Raw genomic sequence first — 18884 nt, forward strand, 5'->3', positions numbered from 1 at the left:
GTTTACGTATACGTCTATTCTTATCGATAGTTGCTGTCGCTCATCGATATATCTATCTGTCGATATAACATCAACAATCCTAGTTCTAGTTTGACGGACGCAGTGTCTAAAAATTAAAAGTAGAATTAAAAAAGCTGTGCAAACGTGTGCAAAATCTCGGCACACGCGCATCTTATAACGTGATTGTGATTGTGAGCCATAAATAGTTGAAATTCTGTAGAAACCTGTAAATATTGGCTTTGCGAGGCCACATAGGTGTTCTGCCAGAACAAAAGAGAAATTTTTGTGCGTGTCACCGTCCGTCATCCTCCACCCTCCTAAACGCCTGCGTTGCGATCAGCAACGACACAAAACGGTAAACGTTGCTAGAGGCCCAACGAAATGCAATAGACTTTGCCCGCATTTCACAATTTTCATGAATTTCTCATTGTGACGGCAGGTGAAAGTGCCATTTCAGGTAAGCATAAAGTTATTGGGCATTTTCAATCTATTCCGTGTGCATTTATGTATATCTGTTTTTGTAGTGCGAGCTAGTCAGAAAATGCGCAGATAACATTTACTTTGAAAAACATGGCCCCAGAATCGAAAACAAACAATATAGACCAAATATTTAGGGTGCTCCTAGGATATACGTGTATTTATCGATAAGTGTTAAAGATTTCTTGGAAAACCAACAACAGCTTATGAGTCAACCGCTGTTTGATTTTTTTTAAGAAGCACCTCTTTGTTTACGTTCTTAATTATAGCTATTTTATTTAGATTTCAAGCGATTCAAGAACCGTATGTTAGGTTATGGTATAAAGGCCGATTACCTTATATTTTTTTCGAATTTATCCCCGTAACAACACATACGAGACAATGCTAACTATATGAATATGATCAGCTTTCATGCTGTCATGCAGTCATTTAAAATTTGCGTAAATTATATTTTCGCCATGTCATTTTGTCAACAGAAAGCCCTTGTCAGAAATGCTCAGCTGCTCGGCATAAATAAAGATATAATTGCGCAACCTGCTCGGGGTCCGTCTAACCAACCTTAATTTTGGGTTATAATAGGATAATCAAAAAAAAAAAAAAAACATGTTTAATTTGTGCATCGATGTGTTATCGATATACACGTTGTCTCTTGTTTTGATATCGTTTACTGCAGTCCACCTGCAGTTGTTCACCCCGCGTTTGCTCGTTGACAATCAGATAACGTCTGCTTTGCGCTGGGGCTCTAAAAATAGTAGCTGGTCGTTCTGTATAGTTGTGTTCGTTTCGGCTTTTGTCATAGGTCAGAAATGGACTAGTGCGTAGTTGATCTTAAGATCACAAAGAACAAATTAGCTGGCAGGTTCCGTCTGCAATTGGATGCTGCGCAGCCAACGAATCATTGTCTTCTCGTGAACTTGACGTTGACCGCTGGACTTTTGTTTATTTGTTAAATGCGCGTGGCAATTCAGTCAGTCGCCAGTCACTCTCTCAATTGCTGTTCGTACGCTCTCTCGATCTGACTCGCTGTCTCTCTCGTTTCATTGTTTGGTTCGTTAACCCGTGGAGCAGAAGAACTACGCATCAAGCAAACATACGGGAACTGCTAGAGTATTAACCCAACTGCTCAAGTCAATAAGCGATATGCCGGAAGAGGAGCCAACACAAAAGCCCATGGACGAGCACCAAGAGCAGCCACAGGCCGAACAGATGCCCAGAGAAAGCGATGCTAATGCCGAGGAACAGCTGCCGCCGCTGCAGCTGCCGCCACATACCCCGTCTACAGACTTTGTTGTAACGGAGCTTTCCGCTGAAGAGGCAAGCATCTTTGATAGCTAAAACAAATCTCATCTGCGTCTTGTCTAACGGTTGCCAAAATTTTGTACTTTACAGATACGCGCCCGACGGCTGCGCACTTTGGCGGCGCGCAGCAGCGCCCACATTCCCGCTGCCGCACCGTTGGCAACAGACAAACCAACTGCGCGCATCCAAGCAAATACCCCAAGTGAATCGCGCTTGGTGCGCGAGGTGTGCGCCAGTTCGAGCAGCATGGAAACGGGCTCATTGGGCGACAAAGCGCCCATAACATGGTCAGATTTGGGCAGTAAGTCGGATATGGATGTAGACATGAAATCGGTGGCATCAACGCCCATACAGGACATTGAAATGACGTCCGCACATTCCATCTGCGTGCCCAGCACAGTGCTGCTCAACTCAGAGCCCAAGACGCAGCCAATCGTATCTAATACGGAGTCACCGCGGCTTAAAAGCGCGGACGAGCGCAACGAACAGCTGCTGTCCAGGCTGCTGAATGCTACATGGAATGAATTTGGATGTGGTTCCATTATTTGTGCACAGACCGCCAGCTTTCTGGAGCAATACCCAGAACTGCGCTTTGAGTTTGAGCCCATTGTCACAAGTGTTCTGCTGGAGACGGCATTTAAGTTCTACAACGATGAGGTGGACGACAGCTTTAAAGTGGAGGGCGAGACACCACTTGCCACCGGTCTGAGCGACGCCAACGGTGATGACAAGGAATTCTCGTCGGCCAAAAAGATTAAGAGCGACGACACCGAGGTGCAGGAGATATTAGCTAATGCGGTGGCCTCCAGTGGAGCCGCTGAGGAGGATCAAGGTGCAAGCGCCAGCGCAACGCCCAGCCAGACCGAGATAACACCCAGCGATGCATGTGTTCCCTGTGTGGTGCCACCTCCCCTGAACATTGTGACAACCTCCAAGCACAATGCCATGCTCCATCTGCTGCGCTGCTATCAAAACTATCAAACCGAGTGCGAAAGATCCAGAGCCAATGAATCATCCAATCAGGCAGTTGATCACAGCACACAGCAGGTCTTGGCTCTGGCCTTTAGAAACATCATGCGTGTCGCTGTGCTGGTGCTAACGGATCGCATACAACAGAACCTCAACTATCAGCTGGATCAGTCTACTTTGCTGGAGCTGATTTACATGGATCGTATTAGCGAATCGTTCCTCATCGATCTGGTGGCCGAAACGCATCAACAGCGCGAAGTCTTCGACACCATATTCGGGCAATTGTTGCGCGGTCTGTTCAGTGGCATGCAGAGAAATATTTGCAGCTCGAAGATCAACACACAGCAAATCGAATGGCTGTCCAAGTTGGTGGTCATTAAAGTGGGTAATGTGCGTCCAATTGCCGATCTGGTTGCCCGCCAACCCAACTATATACCGCCCATATGCACCAAGATACCGGGTCGAGAAATTGTCAAGTGTAGTTTTCTAGGTCCCTTTCTGTCGGTCTCACTATTCGCCGAGGAGAATGTCAAGTTTGCCGAGTTCACCACCAAAAACAAGCTCGAAGATGCAGCCACATCGCGACTACGTTGGGTAAGCATCATGCGCTCAATCTCCAAATAATAGCAGCTCCCTGTATTTGTAATATTTATCACATTCACTTAGGAGCTCCACTCGATGCGCACTCACATGCATACGGTTTTCCACTCGCTGTGCGTCAACGCCAGTAGTCGCCCCCAGACGCTGGAGTACATTGCCCAAATTCTGCGACACAACGATCGTCGCGTGCAATTTGCCAGCGATGAAAAGCTGCTCGCTCGTGATGGCTTTGTTATAAATCTGATGAGCGTGCTGCAGCAGCTGTCGGTCAAGATCAAACTGGATCGCATCGATGCCAATTTCCACTACTACAGCAATTCGCTGGTTAACATTGAGCAGGACACGAAGATCCGTTACAGCGAGGAGGAGTACAAGAGCTTTTTGGCTCGTGATTTCTCAGCTCCAGCGCAGAATGTCAATTTCCAAACGCAGTGCTGGTTCCTTACGCTGCAGGCTCATCACCTGGGCTATCTGCCGGCCATTCAGCGCTATCGTCAAAAGGTGCGCGCCATTAAGGAACTGCAGAAGCTAATTGACGAACTGGATCGCACAAAGCCACATTGGGTTAACTCACGCTATGCCAATCGCAACAATCAGTTCAAAGAACGATGGGAGAAGCAACTGCGTAAACTGAATCGGTACGAAACACAGAACAAAACCCCAAACTGTAGAGCTTTAATAACTCCATCCGCAATGTTAGAAAATGTAAAGGAGATTATAGTTTTAAACGAAATGTGTAACACACAGAAGAACCCAATTATAATTTATAGTATATTTCTGTTCATTACTAACAGCACATTTAATATCGCCATGTTTATCTGTCTGTTTCTGTCCAAAGTAGTCTGTGTTCAAACTATAGCCAAGAAACCAGATCGCACCACAATATCATAAGGAACGGTCACAAATTCATGTATAAGTCATTTTCACAATTCTTCAATCAACATGGGACTGCTTTATCATATAGAAGAATCGGAATTTAAATCTAAGGCACTTTTTAGCCATTTATACGAAAGGGTATTTAGATTTCGGCGTGCCGAAAATTGTGTTTAGATTGCGATCGATCAATCGATCAATTTCATATATAAGCAACAATTTTAAATAGGTAAATAATATGTTCAATGAAATATTTATAATTTGTGGCTGTGATTAACTCATTCAGAATTCTTACAAGCGGACAGACGTGTTTGGACTTACCCCATTTCTCTCCCTGCAGTACTTCCTAATGATAAATCCTTATTAAATTGGTTCTCGTTCTATTTTTGTTAACAGCTCCAAGACATGCAGTGAGATAACGCTCCTTGATCCTGCGTTGCTGCAGCGCTGCACTGAGTTTTATTCGACGGTGTGCGAGTTTATGCTTTATCAATTCGAGGGACGTGCAATTGAGGGTCCCTTCATCTCGAAGCTGCAGGTACAGCAGCTCAAACCGACTGATGCATTTTCTGCACTGCCCGAGTGGTATATCGATGACATCGCCGAGTTCATATTGTTTGCCATGCAGCACGCCAATGTGGATATCAGGCAGGGCATCGATCATTCGATCATCACATGGCTGTTGACTTGCGTGTGCGCCTCGCATCTCATTAAGAATCCCTATGTAACTGCCAAACTGGTTGAGGTCATGTTTGTCTTCTCCCTGAAGCCAGCGAATTCGGTTAACACAGCGGTCAGTAATTTGACGAGGTATTAAAAGTTGACACTCAACTAATTTTTTTTGTTTTGTTTTTAACAGATGTGGAATCATGAGCTGGCGCAGAATGCGCTGGTCAGCGCGCTAATGCGATTTTATGTGGATGTGGAGACCACTGGCCAAAGCACTGAGTTTTACGATAAGTTTACTATAAGGTGAGTGAGCTGCAGCAATTGCGTAGAACTTTTCATTTAATTCATTTTATTTTCAGATACCACATTAGCCATCTGTTCAAATCCATGTGGGAGAATCCCATACACCGGCAGGCTGTCATTTGTGAGTCGCGCCAGGGCAATCAGTTCGTGAAGTTTGTCAATATGCTGATGAACGATACGACATTCTTGCTGGACGAATGCCTCGAGAATCTAAAGCGCATACATCTAACGCAACAGCTGATGTCCGATGCCCAGAACTGGAGTGGCATGAGCGCCGAGCAGCAACAGAGTCGGCTCACCCAGCTGGCAACGGATGAGCGGCAATGTCGTTCTTATTTAACGCTAGCGCGTGAGACTGTCGATCTATTTCATTATTTGACTGTGAGTTGTTTAACGTTGTTTGTGATTATTATTGGATTATTATTCAACATTTTTGTTTAACTGCAGAGTGACATCAAGGAGCCGTTTATGCGCGCCGAGCTGGTCGATCGCCTCAGTTCCATGCTGAACTTTAATCTAAAACAATTGGCTGGGCCTAAGTGCAACGATCTGAAAGTGAAGAATCCAGCCAAATATGGTTGGGAGCCGCGCAGTTTGTTGGCCCAAATCTTTGATATATATCTCCACTTGGACTGTGATAGATTCGCGCAGGCATTGGCCGCCGACGAGCGTTCTTTCGATGTGCATATCTGCAATGAGGCAGCGTCTCGCATTAAACGGCTAGCACTACGTTCCGGCGTGGAGGTGGAGCGTTTCAAGGCGCTCACACAGCGGGCTCATGAAATTTATGGTAATATTCCTTGTCCCTTATAAGAATGGTTTGCTGAAGCTGTGGTTTCGTTGCAGTTTCAAATCAACAGACTGAGGATGAGTGTGCCGATGCACCAGATGAGTTCAAGGATCCGCTTATGGATACCCTTATGTCGGATCCAGTTGTGTTGCCCTCGGGCACGGTAATGGATCGTGCAATTATCACGCGTCATCTGCTCAACAGCTGCACAGATCCGTTCAATCGGCAGCATCTCACCGAGGATATGCTGGTGCCCAATATTGAGCTGAAACAGCGTATCGATGCATGGCGCAAGGAGCAGCGGGGCAAGCGAAACAATAGCTAAGGTGCCGCCAGATCCTGAACCATAATCTACAAACTAACGTAGCTTAATGTGCAGTTTTAGTGTCTACCTATATCTCTATACAAATATTATTATAATTATTATATATGTATATGCGCTTAAACAGCTGCTAGAATTTAGTTGATTTTTTTGTTTTTCACTTGGGGTAGTCGCAGTCGCAGTTCTCAAGATTCTCAAGTTCATCACATTACAAAAATATTCTTGTTTTCAGATTTCTCAAAACTTATGTATATGTTAAAAATGCAATAATTTTAATTATTAAAGTACATATTGTATATTGCTTAATTGATTGTTTTTGTATAATTTCACTAAAAAAAAACGCGGTTTCTGTATAAATTCACGTTCACAAATACTTCGGTTATTATAATAAATTTATATTTTGTAATTTCAATTTAACGTGTGGTGGTTTTTGTGCTCTTCCATTGATCCCGATTTTAGGGTGGGTTTTTTTTTCGGAACGAGCTACGACTACTCCAAGTGTTAGGTGCCACAGCTTGGCTCGTGCTTAACAAAATTTGGAATTTAATTGCAACTGGAATTTACAATAGTTTTAATGAAGCGCGTATTGCTAATATAAATTATACATATACATAAATGTGTTTAGGTGTGTGTGTGTGTGTTTTAATTTTAACTGTAACTGCATATTTATTTGTTTTATTCGCTCAGTCTCAGATGGATGCATGGCCTGGAGATTGATGGGGCAGCTGGTGGCAGGTGGGTCATTACCAGAAGGGACACCAGCCAATATAACACTGGCAGAGGTTCTCATTGTTCGTCGCTTGCTGTATGAGCAGCTCCACCTGTTGCTGCTCCGTCATCTCGGTCATTTGGAAATCTGTGCCGGTTAGCTTCCGATTGACACGCTGTATAACCATGCTGGCCTTGCTGTTGGTCACATCCGCCACATTGGTGTAGCCCACATGCAGCTGTTGTGCCTCGTAGGTCTTGGACTTGGCTAAGGGATTGCCCTGCAGCAGTGACTCCTGCTCAATGGAGTTGCTTGGACTGCCGCCGCTGGCACCTGCAGCAGTTGTTGCTGTTGTATCGTTGGCCTTCTTGTCCACATCGAGCAGACGCCAATTGAGCAGCGGATCGTACACGAATGCTTCCAGTACGGCCATTAGCGAGTCCTTGTTGCGACGCAGCACCAGCATAACGCTCTCGCAGGTGCGCCGATAGGTGCCCTCAATGCCGGTGACCTCCATGGCCTTGATGAGCATTCGTGTCAGCCGGAAGGGTATCTTTTCGGGAAACTTTTCACGCGTCATCGCCACCTCGAAGCAATCGCCAAAATCAATATGCAGTATCTTGCCACTCATTCGATCCAACATCAGATTTGAGGGGTGACGATCACCCAGGCCGAGTATATAGCCCACCATGGACATGACCGCCAGTGAGCGTGTGTAATTGTTGCGCCGCTCGAACCACAGCTCCGACGAGGGCGACTTCAGCCACAACAATTTGGCCAGATCATCGCCCTGGGTCTGGCCCAGAGCATATTCGAACACCTCCACCTTTTGCATTAGCGTCAGATGATCATAGTCGGGCGCATAGTTCAGCATTGTGCGATGCTCCTGATTGAGCGGCACCTTCTTCTTTTCGCGATAGTCCCGGATGAGCGTGTGCAGCGTATCACAGTGGGGCACCCAGCCAATCAGTCCGGAGTTGGTGCTTAGCGGTATGACGGCATAGCGCTGGATGGCCAGATTGCGACGGAACGTGTCGGGATCGTCGAGCAGGAGAGTATTGACCAGCGAGAAGAGCTGCATGACGCGCTCATCCTGCCTCAGATCCTCGTGACCCTTCAACAAGTACATATAGTCCTTGCCGTTGGAGCCACGTATGCATAGTTTGCGCGGTCGCTGCTTGGACGTGATCACCTGCAGATTGGTCTTGATGTGATTGATGCGTATTAGCTCCTGGCCGGGATTATAGGAGCCCGGCACGGCCAGTTCCAGATTCTTGCAGGTCATCAACTTGGGCGACACATAAGGCAGCTCCAGCGATGTCAGTTGCGGCAGCTGGCGCGATATCTTTTGGAACACATGATAGTAAATATCCCAGGCACGATCCAAATCCATGAGCACAGCCGACGTCTTATAGCGCTGCGTCCACTCATACGCCTCGGTCAGCTCACGGCCGTAGGCCTGCGAGAAGGAGGTCTCCTTGAGCGTCTGTGGGCCGCGGTCCAGCATGGCGTGCAACGGCTCCAGAATCTCGAACATGCCCTTGACATTACGATCCCCAAAGTAGAGGCGTGAAGCCTCCTCTAGGCCCTCGTGCCATTGCTCATGCCAGAGTATGGCCACGCGTATCAGCTCCTCGCTGCACATGACCGCCTGCTCGACCAGCGTGGGCGAGTGCTTGCGCATCGAGTCGAGTATCTTGAAGGCGGCATTTTTGCGCGCCAGCGATGCGGACTTGGAGGCTACGGTCAATGGATAGACGAGCGCCTGCGGATGATTCTTGCCAATGTCCATGAGCAGCTGATGGATTAGCTGACCCACCAGCTTACGATGCGTATCGATGCGGGCAATTAGCTGTGGTATCACCTGCAGCCAGGTGTTAATCTCAATCATTTTCATGCCCGAGAACAACGCCTCATAGACCTCCGCATGGTGTCCATAGTCGAACCAGAGCGTCAACAGACGCAGCGTATCCTGCAGCGAATTGCCACGGATTAGGCTAATGGAACGGAAGAAGCCCTGTACCGCAGGCACAGCATACTGTTGTATTATCAGATGCTCGCTGTCCAGGCCCAGGCCCAGGCCCATGGATGCCGGCGATTGCTGGCGTTGATTTTCCAGTACCTGCTTTTGGGATTGCACCACCTTGAAGTTCATGTAGGCCCACAGATGCCACGCCTTGTACCAGTTGGGATCATAGTTGGTGGCCTTCTCGAAGCACTCCAGAGCGCCCTGCATAGCATCCGGATTGGGTCTGCTCTCGTGCAATTTGTTCTGCCAAGTGGCCAACCGCAAATAGCAGCGCGCCATCAGACGCTGATCCTGCTGCTTCAGTGCCTCCGACGGCAGGCAGCTCAGCTGCGTGCTGTACGTGTTGACGAAGTCCCGCAGCTGCTTGTACGCCAGCTGCGGCTGTGAGGAGGCGGCCAGATATTTGGTGTAGGCATAGGTGACCTGTGGCTGGTTACACGGCAGCGGCTCATCGGGCGCCAGCGCTGGGTCAGTGCCCAGCAGCATGACCAGCGTCTTGTGCGACAAGTACAGGGAGCCGCTCTTGCGGCACAAACTGGCATACTTTAGCCAGGTGTGTATATACTCATGTGGCTTTACTACCAGCGAGTGCACCTGGATAATGCGACGCCAATCCTCAACTAAACGCTGTCCGCCCTGCAGACGCTTCCACCACATGGCCTTGAGCGGTTCGCGTCGTTCTGGTATCAGCTTGTACTGTATAACCTCCTCCAGTTCGGCCAGCATTTGAACGCAGACCATGGCGCCATAGGCACGCTCGTACGACTCGCCGGCCATGGAGGTCAGCTCGGTGTCCAGCAGATCGCGGGTCTCGTCAATTAGACGCTGGGCCGTCTCAAAGTCATCGTGATGCACGGCGAGCACAGCACGATAGAAGCTGCCGTCCTGTGTGTCCACGGGTATGCAGCGTACATATTCCTGCATGCCATCCCAATCCTTTAGACCCCAGGCGGCAACGGCAGCCAAGGGACTGGCGCGTGATTTGGCCTCCGTGCTAAAATTGGGCCATTCCTCTTTGCATCTGGTGCTCAGCTCGGACCAATCGCCGAGCGCCTCCAGGCAGCGCATATGTCCGAGACGCGCCTCCAGATCATTGGGATCAGCATTCAGATTGAGCTGATAGTGATGCAGTGCCTGATCCCAGTTGTGCAGCTTCTCGTACCAGCGTCCGTGGACGCTACCCTCGCTCGCCGTATTCCGGTAGGTGGTGAGCAGACCTTCGGCGGCTTCGCGCTGCTGCAGCTTGTTGTTAATATGGATGAGCGACTCAAAGACATGCGCCTCCTGGCGCGGCACAAACTCCTCCTCCTTGTAGCGCAATGCCTTGGCATACGCTCGACACGCCATGGCATGTGTGCCAAGCAACTGTGTCTCAATGGGTATGGGATCACGATCGCAGTGCTCCATAAACTCGGCCAGATTGAGTATGGTTTGTGTGATCTCGGGCATGTCCGTGACCTGCAGCGCCTGTATCAATGACTGGGTTAGCTCGTGCCTATGCTCAGGCGAGAGTTCAGTCCAGCATGAGATAAAGGCCGCATTAAACAAATCCCGCAACAGCGTATCATAATCCTGGGCCAGCACACAGCAGGCGCGCAAGGCATGCGATGGCGACTCCTTGAGCAAGCCTATGGACAGACGCTTCAGCCACTCCACCCAGTCATCCTTGGACACGCGCCGCGTCACCTGCCAGGCTGTCCGCAACGCATTCGTTGACACCTTCAGATTCTTGCTGCTGCTGTTGCTGTCCAGCACAAAGGGCTCATTGTATTTGGGCTTTGCCTGGCGCTGCCCGAAGTCGCCGCCAATGCCAAAGCCAATGCCGCAGCCATCCGCCAAGGTGCTGTTAGATTGAATGTGGTCGCGCAGCTTCTCGTATTCGGCATCCACGATGCGATGCTTGTTGATGGTGCGCTGCACCATGGGCACAAACACCAGATACTTTTTGCCCAGCTGCTTGACCAGGGAGCGCAGCGTGGTCATTGCCTGTTCGCGCAGCTCCGGCTCCGTTTCCAGTACACGCACCAATGGATGTATAATGCGCGAGGAGAAGTCCGTAAAATCCAGCTGGCCAGCCAAACTGTTGATCGTCTCCAGCGCCACCAGGGAAACCTGCTGAGGCACATAGGGCGAGTCAAAGAACTTGACAATGGGCGGCACAATCAGTGGCAAATAGTAGCCCAGGGTGCTGCCAAATTTCTGCAGCGCCTGCAGCAGTCGCCGTGTAACCATCCGATCCTTGGAGTTGTCGTGCTGCAGCACACGCAGAATTTGCGGTATGAGCTGCGCCAGATAATCCCGAAACTCGCAGCCCAGGGCAACGGCAATCTGTTCGATCAGATTGATGAGCGTGGAGTGAAGCGGCGTATTGATGGTCCAGAATTCCTTGATCAGCTTGAAGATATCGTCCATATAGCTGATGATGTGCAGCTTGACAAAGGCCACCAGAATGGCCAGCTGCTGGAAGAGGAACTCACGCAGATTATTGTCCGCGGTGCGCACATTGTCCAGCAGATTGGGCAGCACCTGTGCCAGATACGGCACGCACTTGATGCCCAGCGTGTGAAAGATGAAGGTGACAGCCTGCACGACGCTGGTGTGACGTGTGCTCAGTGTTGGATCGCGGAGGATGCGCATGAGCGCCGCAATGGCCACAGCGGGATAATACTCATCCAGCGCGTGGGAGCCCATGTTCACAAGCAGCTCGGCCGTGGAAATGTCCTGGCTCTCGTCCGCCTTGCCATCCGAGTAGGCAATTAGCACATTATCCTTTTGGCTATCAATCAGGCCCTTATTCATTTTATGCTTGTACGGATCCATTGCGCCAAGCAGGCCCAGCACGCGTATCGTTTCGCGGCGTATGGAGCGACGCTGCTCGGTCTTTAGGAAATTAATCAGTATATCGATTAGCACTGGATATTTGTGGTAGGGGCTAACTACACGCCCTGTGGCGCTTATCAGCTGGCCGAGTGTCCAGAGTGCAACGCCACGCTTGTCCGGGCTGCCGGCATCGCCCAGCATCTCGAGCAGTATGGAGAGCAGCTCATCTGCCCACAGCTCCATTTCGTTGGAGCCGCCATTGACCTCGGCCAGATCGCCAATGGTGCGCAGCACATTGAGCACCACGCCAGGATTAGACTCTGGCTCGTGTAGCTTGGGCACGAGCGCTTTTAGTATTGGATTCATATAGGATGAAATAAGACGCGGCGTGCTAATGACTAGATGATCCAGCATACGTGCGCTTTGCTCCTTGTTGCGACTCATGCCCGAGTACTTCAAGTCCGTGAGCAGCTCAATCATGGTGGTGCGCAGCTTTGGCATAACATAGGCAGGATTCATGGAGGACAGCCGCCCGATGGTGACCATTGCAAGTTCGCGTATCTCGAAGATCTCATCATGCAAAGTTATGAAAAGAGCATTTAGCGACTCCGGCTGCGCCAGCTTGGCATCAAAAGTTTCGTCCAGGGAGCGAAGTATGCGAATGCGCACATTGTAATCCATGTCGGTGATGGCCACCGACAGCAGACGCTCAATCACATGCGAGACCGTGTCGCTCAACGTCTTGGAGTTCTCCATGCTGTCCGACGACTGCACGGCCAGCTTGAGCAGACGCGTACAGGTTTGCACCGCTTCCAGGCGTATTTCCTGATGCTCGTGCACAATAAAGTAATCCGCGCAGCTGCAATGAATGTGAATATTAGTGAATGCTTTAAAAGAATGGTGGATTTCAGTGGCACTCACCGCTGCACAAAGTCGAGCATGTTCTGTTCCTCGAAATTAAAGGTGCCCAATGTCCTTAGAGCCAACACAATTGTGGGGCTATCGGCACTCTGGAGCAGCATCGAGGCATCAATGCTGATGGGCGGCATTGTGGCATATGGTATGGTCGCCGGCTTATTCATAAGCACCTGGAAGAGAATGCCAATCAGGCCATCCGTAATAGCTGACTTCAGCTGCGGCACATTCTCGGCCAGTTCGCGCAGACAAACGGTCAGCGCTGGCGAGAGGCCTGTGTGAAACATTTGCTCGAGAATTTCACGCACATCGTCCGCGATTTGAGACTTGACCGCATGCGCCAGCAGCGTGATGCAGGCAAAGACCGCCGCATCGACGGGCGGTTTGCGTTTACTGGCCAAATCCTTGGCGGGCAGCGCCTGCTTAATGCTGCCCATAATATGCTTCAGATGTTTCTCTATATCGCTCTCCACGGCCACGGCTATGTAGCCGATGGTGATGTACGCCACATTGCGATCCTTTTCCTTGCCTCGCAATATTGACATTAAATGGGCCACACAAGTTTTCAGATATTGCGCCACAAACACCTCGCGATTAAAGGCAGCCAGACGGGGCAAGATCTGCAGCAACGCCTGCTGCACATATGGAGACTTTGAGGTACGCTGCTCCAGCACATTGTCGCATATGATTATGAAGTGCTCTTTAAGTATCTCGTGAGCGTAGGCGGACTCCAGTACGTTGTGCTGTAAAAATAAACAAAAATCGTTAACATAATGGAAGCGAATCTAGGAATGGTTAAAATAGGAGCTACCTTTAAAGTTATAATTATAGAAAATTATACTATACTAGTTGGAACCCGGATTACTTTTCTAAAATTTCTTATAGTAATAAGTCGCTAGGAAGTTCCATTTTCCAGTCGAGCACAGAAGCTTCAAAATAATTATTAAGCTAAGTGATAATAAATTAATATCTACATTTGAAATGGGCATAAATAATACCTCTTAAACTGATTTATGACTCGATTAATTGATAGAGTATGTTTGTTGCTTACACTCGTCAGCTTGTTGCCTGTCGCATTGTGCTGCTCGCCCTCCATTTGCATCTGTGTGCTGCCCAGTTTGTCAACGAAAGGCACCTTGAGGCGTGGCACAATGGTGGTCAGTTGATTGCCAACTGATGAGGAGTTGGCCGCTTCCAGAAATTTATTGTGCTGCGACTTGGGAAAAAGCATCTTAAGCGTTGTATATCGGCGCTCCCAATGCGCATTGGCGCAACGAAAGAGCTCATTGAAGACAATGAGGCCGCCGTGTATGCGATCGTCGCGAGTCATGCCCTTTTGCTCCTTGCCCGTGAGCACATCGCTGCTGAAGCTGTTGCTGGCCTCTTCATAGCAAATCTTATACCACTGCGGCTCACTGGATTGTTTTGTGCTCTCACGCTGGGCGGTCACGATGAGTGCGGCGCGCAGGGCCTCGCCGGCAGATTCGCGTATCGCTGGCTTCGGATCAAAGATGGCATTAAAGATGTGCTCGAAAAACGTAAGAATTTGCTGATAGAAATATGTGGGCAAGGCAATTGCCAGCTCACGTAGAATAAAGACGGCCGCGTGACGGCGATACTGTAGAAAACAAATATTTAAATATAATGGTAATGGTAAATAATTTAATCGCTACGCACCTCTTGTCGGTCACCGCTGAGCATTTCAAAGGCCTTTTTGATGTCGAAGTCAAAAGATTCCGCGCCCTTCGAGCCGGGCATATTGGCCAGCTTGACCAGGGAACGTGCCGCAATTTCCATGACGGACACATCATTGATAAGCAGCAGATCGCGCAGCCGATTAAGGTACGGCGAGATGCCTTTGCGCGTGATCAACGCGTCACCGCTTATGAGACACTCTGGCAAACGGAAGCAAGAAAAGGATATCAGCCAAGGGTGAAGCCCAGAGGCACGTACACCTCGGGATTGTTACTCACTCATAGCCAGGGCGCCACCCTTCTTCTCATTGATGTCCGCCGCATTGACCATGTTGAAGATGTGATGATCGAAGTCGTCAAAGAATTGCACCAGCTCCTCTTGCGACATCTCGCGCAGCTCTGTTTTGACATATAGGAACAGGTCCTGTGCCGCCTTGTTTTGCACATTGCGATTGCGTGATTTGAGTCCGTTGACGAACTGCTGCACAATCGAGGATGTCGACATATTTACGTTCAATAGTTTCTTGGGTCAGGGGAAATCCCCAAGCGCCTGCAATTCAAAGCAGGTGCACCCACGTCCAGTCGAGACTTTGAGGTTATAATTTGCTTGCCCGGAGTCTGAGTCTGTCTGGGCACGTCACGCAATGTTCCACAGCTTGCGTTCGGCACTTTCACATGTTTGTTTTATGCGTGGCAGCGCGACAATCTCAATAAATGTACTTTTTAAGATATATCTCGTTCTCAAAATTACTTGGCCCCTGTTTTCGCTAAAAGTTTGTTTTGCAGCCGAGACGGTAGTAGAGATGTGACAGAACAGTTCACTAGCTGCAATTTACACGATAGTTCAAATATCGATAGTTAAGTGCTTGGACGCTGATGCGATAACATTTAGACTATAAGTATTTACAGGTACCAACAACACGTTACAGTTATTATTCATTGGCTTATAAGTTGGTTAGCAACTTAATAAACACAAAAAATAATATTGAATTGAAATATATAAATAAACAAAAATAAATTTGAAAATATATAAAATATATAGTGTACATCAATTATGCTGAATCAAGCTAACTTATCTTCTCAAAATAAAATAAGATAATATATATATAAACATTTTCTATATATAATAAATAGATATGAATAAATAAAAATAAATCAAGCTAGCAAATTTGTATTGCCAGTTTTATAGCACTATATGTATTCACATCACATATCGATATCGAATTTCGATAGTAAGCAATATGTAAAATCGATAAGAATTTTCCTAATGTATTGGAAAATTTGAGGCGCTGCCAATCTAGATTAAAATAGAAACTCAGTCTGCTGAGAATTTTCATAAGAGCTAAAACAAATGTGAGTAAAAGCGATTTTCCAACTAGCAAAACTATTGGACTTGCATTGAAAATATAACTATTAAAAAGTCTAGTGCCTAGAAATATGCTAAGCTCGCTGATATATTGTTTTTGCTGTTCAATTTAAAAACTGTTCATGTAAACTGTGGGTGGCAACCGTGAAATTTATGTGGAAAAATCGATCGTTGGCTGCTGCGGGGGCTTGAAGCTTTCACTGGGGGCTGCTTGGCAGCTGCCCACAGCAGCGCCACCTAGTTTTTTTTCACATCATTTTTGCCACAAACAAGCATGCGAAATGTGTTTTTGTTTATAACGAAAAAGTGTTTAACCTTTGTCTTGTTGTTGTTAAGCAAACAATTTCGACCGTTGCAGTTGAACCGAACTCACCTCAAAGATGTCTAGCCTGAGGAAAATCAAAGACGAGGATCGCGAATCTGAATATGGTCGCGTGTACGCTGTCTCTGGGCCGGGTAAGACGTCACCTTTGTCCTTCACCTGCTGACCTTAACTAACTGTCACCTTGCTCACCTTGTCCCCTAGTCGTCACGGCTGAGTGCATGTCCGGCTCTGCTATGTACGAGCTGGTGCGTGTGGGCTACTATGAGCTGGTGGGCGAGATCATTCGTCTGGAGGGCGACATGGCCACCATTCAGGTGTACGAAGAAACCTCCGGCGTCACAGTCGGAGATCCTGTATTGCGCACGGGCAAACCCCTGTCCGTGGAACTGGGTCCCGGTATTATGGGCAGCATTTTTGACGGCATCCAGCGCCCGCTGAGGGACATTGGCATCATGACCAACTCAATATATATACCCAAGGGTGTTAACACGCCCGCCCTTTCACGCTCCGTCATGTGGGAGTTCAATCCCTTGCACGTGCGCGTTGGCTCTCATATCACAGGCGGAGATCTCTACGGCGTAGTGCATGAGAACACATTGGTCAAGCAGCGCATGCTTGTGGCGCCGCGTGCCAAGGGCACAGTTCGGTATATTGCGCCCGCGGGCAACTACAATCTGGAAGACGTTGTGCTGGAGACGGAGTTCGATGGCGAGATTACAAAACATACAATGCTGCAGGTGTGGCCCGTGCGTCAGCCGCGTCCCTGTACAGAAAAGTTGCCGGCAAATCATCCACTCTTTACGGGACAGCGTGTGCTAGATTCCCTGTTTCCCTGTGTTCAGGGCGGCACAACGGCCATTCCCGGTGCTTTCGGTTGTGGCAAGACTGTCATCTCGCAGGCAAGTGTGCCATTATTTCCAGCTCCAACAACATGGCTCAGTTTAATGCTCTTTGCAGGCTTTGTCCAAGTACTCCAACTCGGATGTCATCATCTACGTAGGCTGCGGCGAGCGTGGCAATGAGATGTCTGAAGTCTTGCGTGATTTCCCGGAACTGACTTGCGAAGTCGACGGCGTCACGGAGTCCATAATGAAACGCACTGCTTTGGTGGCCAACACTTCCAACATGCCCGTGGCTGCTCGAGAGGCTTCCATCTATACTGGCATCACGTTGTCGGAATATTTCCGCGATATGGGCTATAATGTGGCCATGATGGCAGACTCCACATCGCGTTGGGCGGAGGCTTTGCGTGAAATTTCTGGACGCCTGGCTGAGATGCCTGCTGACTCTGGCTATCCGGCGTATTTGGGAGCACGTCTGGCCACTTTCTACGAACGCGCTGGACGCGTCAAGTGCTTGGGCAATCCCGAGCGCGAGGGCTCCGTGTCCATTGTGGGCGCTGTCTCGCCACCAGGTGGCGACTTCTCCGATCCCGTTACCTCGGCCACTCTGGGCATCGTGCAGGTGTTCTGGGGTCTGGACAAGAAGCTGGCGCAACGTAAACATTTCCCTTCCATTAACTGGCTTATCTCCTATTCCAAGTATACGCGCGCTCTGGACGAGTACTACGACAAGAACTTCCCCGAATTTGTGCCACTACGTACCAAGGTTAAGGAGATCTTGCAGGAGGAGGAGGATCTCTCCGAAATCGTGCAACTGGTGGGCAAGGCGTCGCTGGCCGAGACCGATAAGGTTACCCTGGAGGTGGCCAAGCTGCTGAAGGACGATTTTTTGCAGCAGAACTCCTACTCCTCATACGATCGAGTGTGTCCATTCTATAAAACGGTGGGCATGCTGAGAAATATACTAGCTTTCTATGAGACGGCGCGTCATGCTGTTGAGTCCACCGCCCAGTCGGACAATAAGATTACATGGAACACCATCAGGGAATCAATGGGAGGCATTATGTATCAGTTATCTTCAATGAAATTTAAAGTGAGTAATCAATGCGTACACCGCGAAGAAGTGTAAAATATTGTATTTCTCTCGCTTTTGCTCTGCACAGGATCCCTTGAAAGATGGTGAGCAAAAGATTAAGGCGGACTACGATCAGCTGTACGAGGATCTACAGCAGGCTTTCCGAAATTTGGAGGACTAGGCGCCCTAACTTGAACTTGAACATAAACAAGGCAAACCAATACCAAAAAGGAAAAATACCAAAAAAGAAAAAAATTTACTAAACGAAATAAGCAACCAATGTTAGGTTATTATTCGAATTCCCCCATCAAGCTAGTCATATATACATAATGCGTAATAAGATATTTGAAATCAATTTAATTTTTAAGTTAAACAGTTTAGAACGGTTGCGTCAGGTAGGACTAGAGAGCGTTTCACTCGATGAACACGAAAGAAATGAACAATGTACACGACGAAGATGACAAAGATTTAGGAAAGACGAACAATAATTAGCCGATAGCGCAGAATAAAAAAAAAGAACGGATGTTGTCCACTTAGAACCAGCCATATAAATAACACATACATATATATATATAAATTATCTATGTTGATATATGTATACCTACATAATTATAATTCACAGCTATTTATTGTTAGTAAAAAACCAAAAAAAAAAAAAAAAAAAAACAAAACAAATTCGTAAAGTTATCTAACTGTGTTCTCTACGTAACTGTAACTACAAACTATTAACAATTTACTTAATGTTTTTTGCCATTGCGTGTTGCAAGAAGTTTAATACAATACGAAATTATAATACTATATCCATAT

The 18884-nt window shown here is 48.0% G+C and overlaps 3 protein-coding genes across 4 annotated transcripts; 2 read left to right on the top strand and 1 right to left on the bottom strand.

Moving 5' to 3' along the window:
* Nucleotides 1-83: 83 nt before the first annotated feature.
* LOC115758859 (ubiquitin conjugation factor E4 B) lies at nt 84-7037 on the top strand. Its single transcript, XM_030699647.1, has 9 exons — nt 84-457; nt 1546-1791; nt 1867-3339; nt 3412-3983; nt 4615-5011; nt 5078-5190; nt 5247-5571; nt 5638-5980; nt 6037-7037. The coding sequence occupies exons 2-9, from the start codon at nt 1618-1620 to the stop codon at nt 6303-6305; spliced, it is 3666 nt and encodes a 1221-aa protein (XP_030555507.1). The 5' UTR covers nt 84-457; nt 1546-1617; the 3' UTR covers nt 6306-7037.
* LOC115758858 (serine/threonine-protein kinase Tor) lies at nt 7027-14974 on the bottom strand. The gene is made up of 5 exons (XM_030699646.1): nt 14749-14974; nt 14453-14670; nt 13827-14393; nt 12782-13518; nt 7027-12719 (listed from the first exon to the last, which is right to left on the bottom strand). Exons 1-5 carry the CDS (start codon nt 14972-14974, stop codon nt 7046-7048), a joined length of 7422 nt encoding a protein of 2473 aa, XP_030555506.1. The 3' UTR covers nt 7027-7045.
* A 782-nt stretch (nt 14975-15756) lies between these two features.
* On the top strand, nt 15757-18555 carry LOC115758860 (V-type proton ATPase catalytic subunit A). 2 transcript variants are annotated; one of them, XM_030699648.1, is made up of 5 exons: nt 15757-15822; nt 16194-16291; nt 16362-17059; nt 17118-18095; nt 18166-18258. In XM_030699648.1, exons 2-5 carry the CDS (start codon nt 16216-16218, stop codon nt 18256-18258), a joined length of 1845 nt encoding a protein of 614 aa, XP_030555508.1. In that variant the 5' UTR covers nt 15757-15822; nt 16194-16215. The 2 variants fall into 2 exon arrangements, with proteins under 2 accessions (XP_030555508.1, XP_030555509.1); XM_030699649.1 differs by lacking the exon at nt 15757-15822 and having other exon boundaries at nt 16216-16291; nt 18166-18555.
* The last annotated feature ends 329 nt before the right edge of the window (nt 18556-18884 follow it).

This window comes from Drosophila novamexicana, unplaced genomic scaffold (assembly GCF_003285875.2).
Source record: "Drosophila novamexicana strain 15010-1031.04,08,12 unplaced genomic scaffold, DnovRS2.1 tig00000193-arrow-pilon, whole genome shotgun sequence".
Classification (NCBI taxonomy): domain Eukaryota; kingdom Metazoa; phylum Arthropoda; class Insecta; order Diptera; family Drosophilidae; genus Drosophila; species Drosophila novamexicana.

Bases quoted from the DNA above. Each gene is read 5' to 3' on its own strand.
- LOC115758859 (XM_030699647.1), top strand. From the start codon at position 1,618: ATGCCGGAAGAGGAGCCAACACAAAAGCCCATGGACGAGCACCAAGAG. The intron at 3,984-4,614 runs GTACGAAACACA...TTTTGTTAACAG, and splicing joins CAACTGCGTAAACTGAATCG to CTCCAAGACATGCAGTGAGA. The intron at 5,191-5,246 runs GTGAGTGAGCTG...TTTTATTTTCAG, and splicing joins TACGATAAGTTTACTATAAG to ATACCACATTAGCCATCTGT.
- LOC115758858 (XM_030699646.1), bottom strand. From the start codon at position 14,974: ATGTCGACATCCTCGATTGTGCAGCAGTTCGTCAACGGACTCAAATCA. The intron at 14,394-14,452 runs GTGCGTAGCGAT...TGTTTTCTACAG, and splicing joins TCAGCGGTGACCGACAAGAG to TATCGCCGTCACGCGGCCGT. The intron at 13,519-13,826 runs GTAAGCAACAAA...TTATTTTTACAG, and splicing joins CAGGCAACAAGCTGACGAGT to CACAACGTACTGGAGTCCGC.
- LOC115758860 (XM_030699648.1), top strand. From the start codon at position 16,216: ATGTCTAGCCTGAGGAAAATCAAAGACGAGGATCGCGAATCTGAATAT. The intron at 17,060-17,117 runs GCAAGTGTGCCA...TGCTCTTTGCAG, and splicing joins GCAAGACTGTCATCTCGCAG to GCTTTGTCCAAGTACTCCAA. The intron at 18,096-18,165 runs GTGAGTAATCAA...TGCTCTGCACAG, and splicing joins TATCTTCAATGAAATTTAAA to GATCCCTTGAAAGATGGTGA.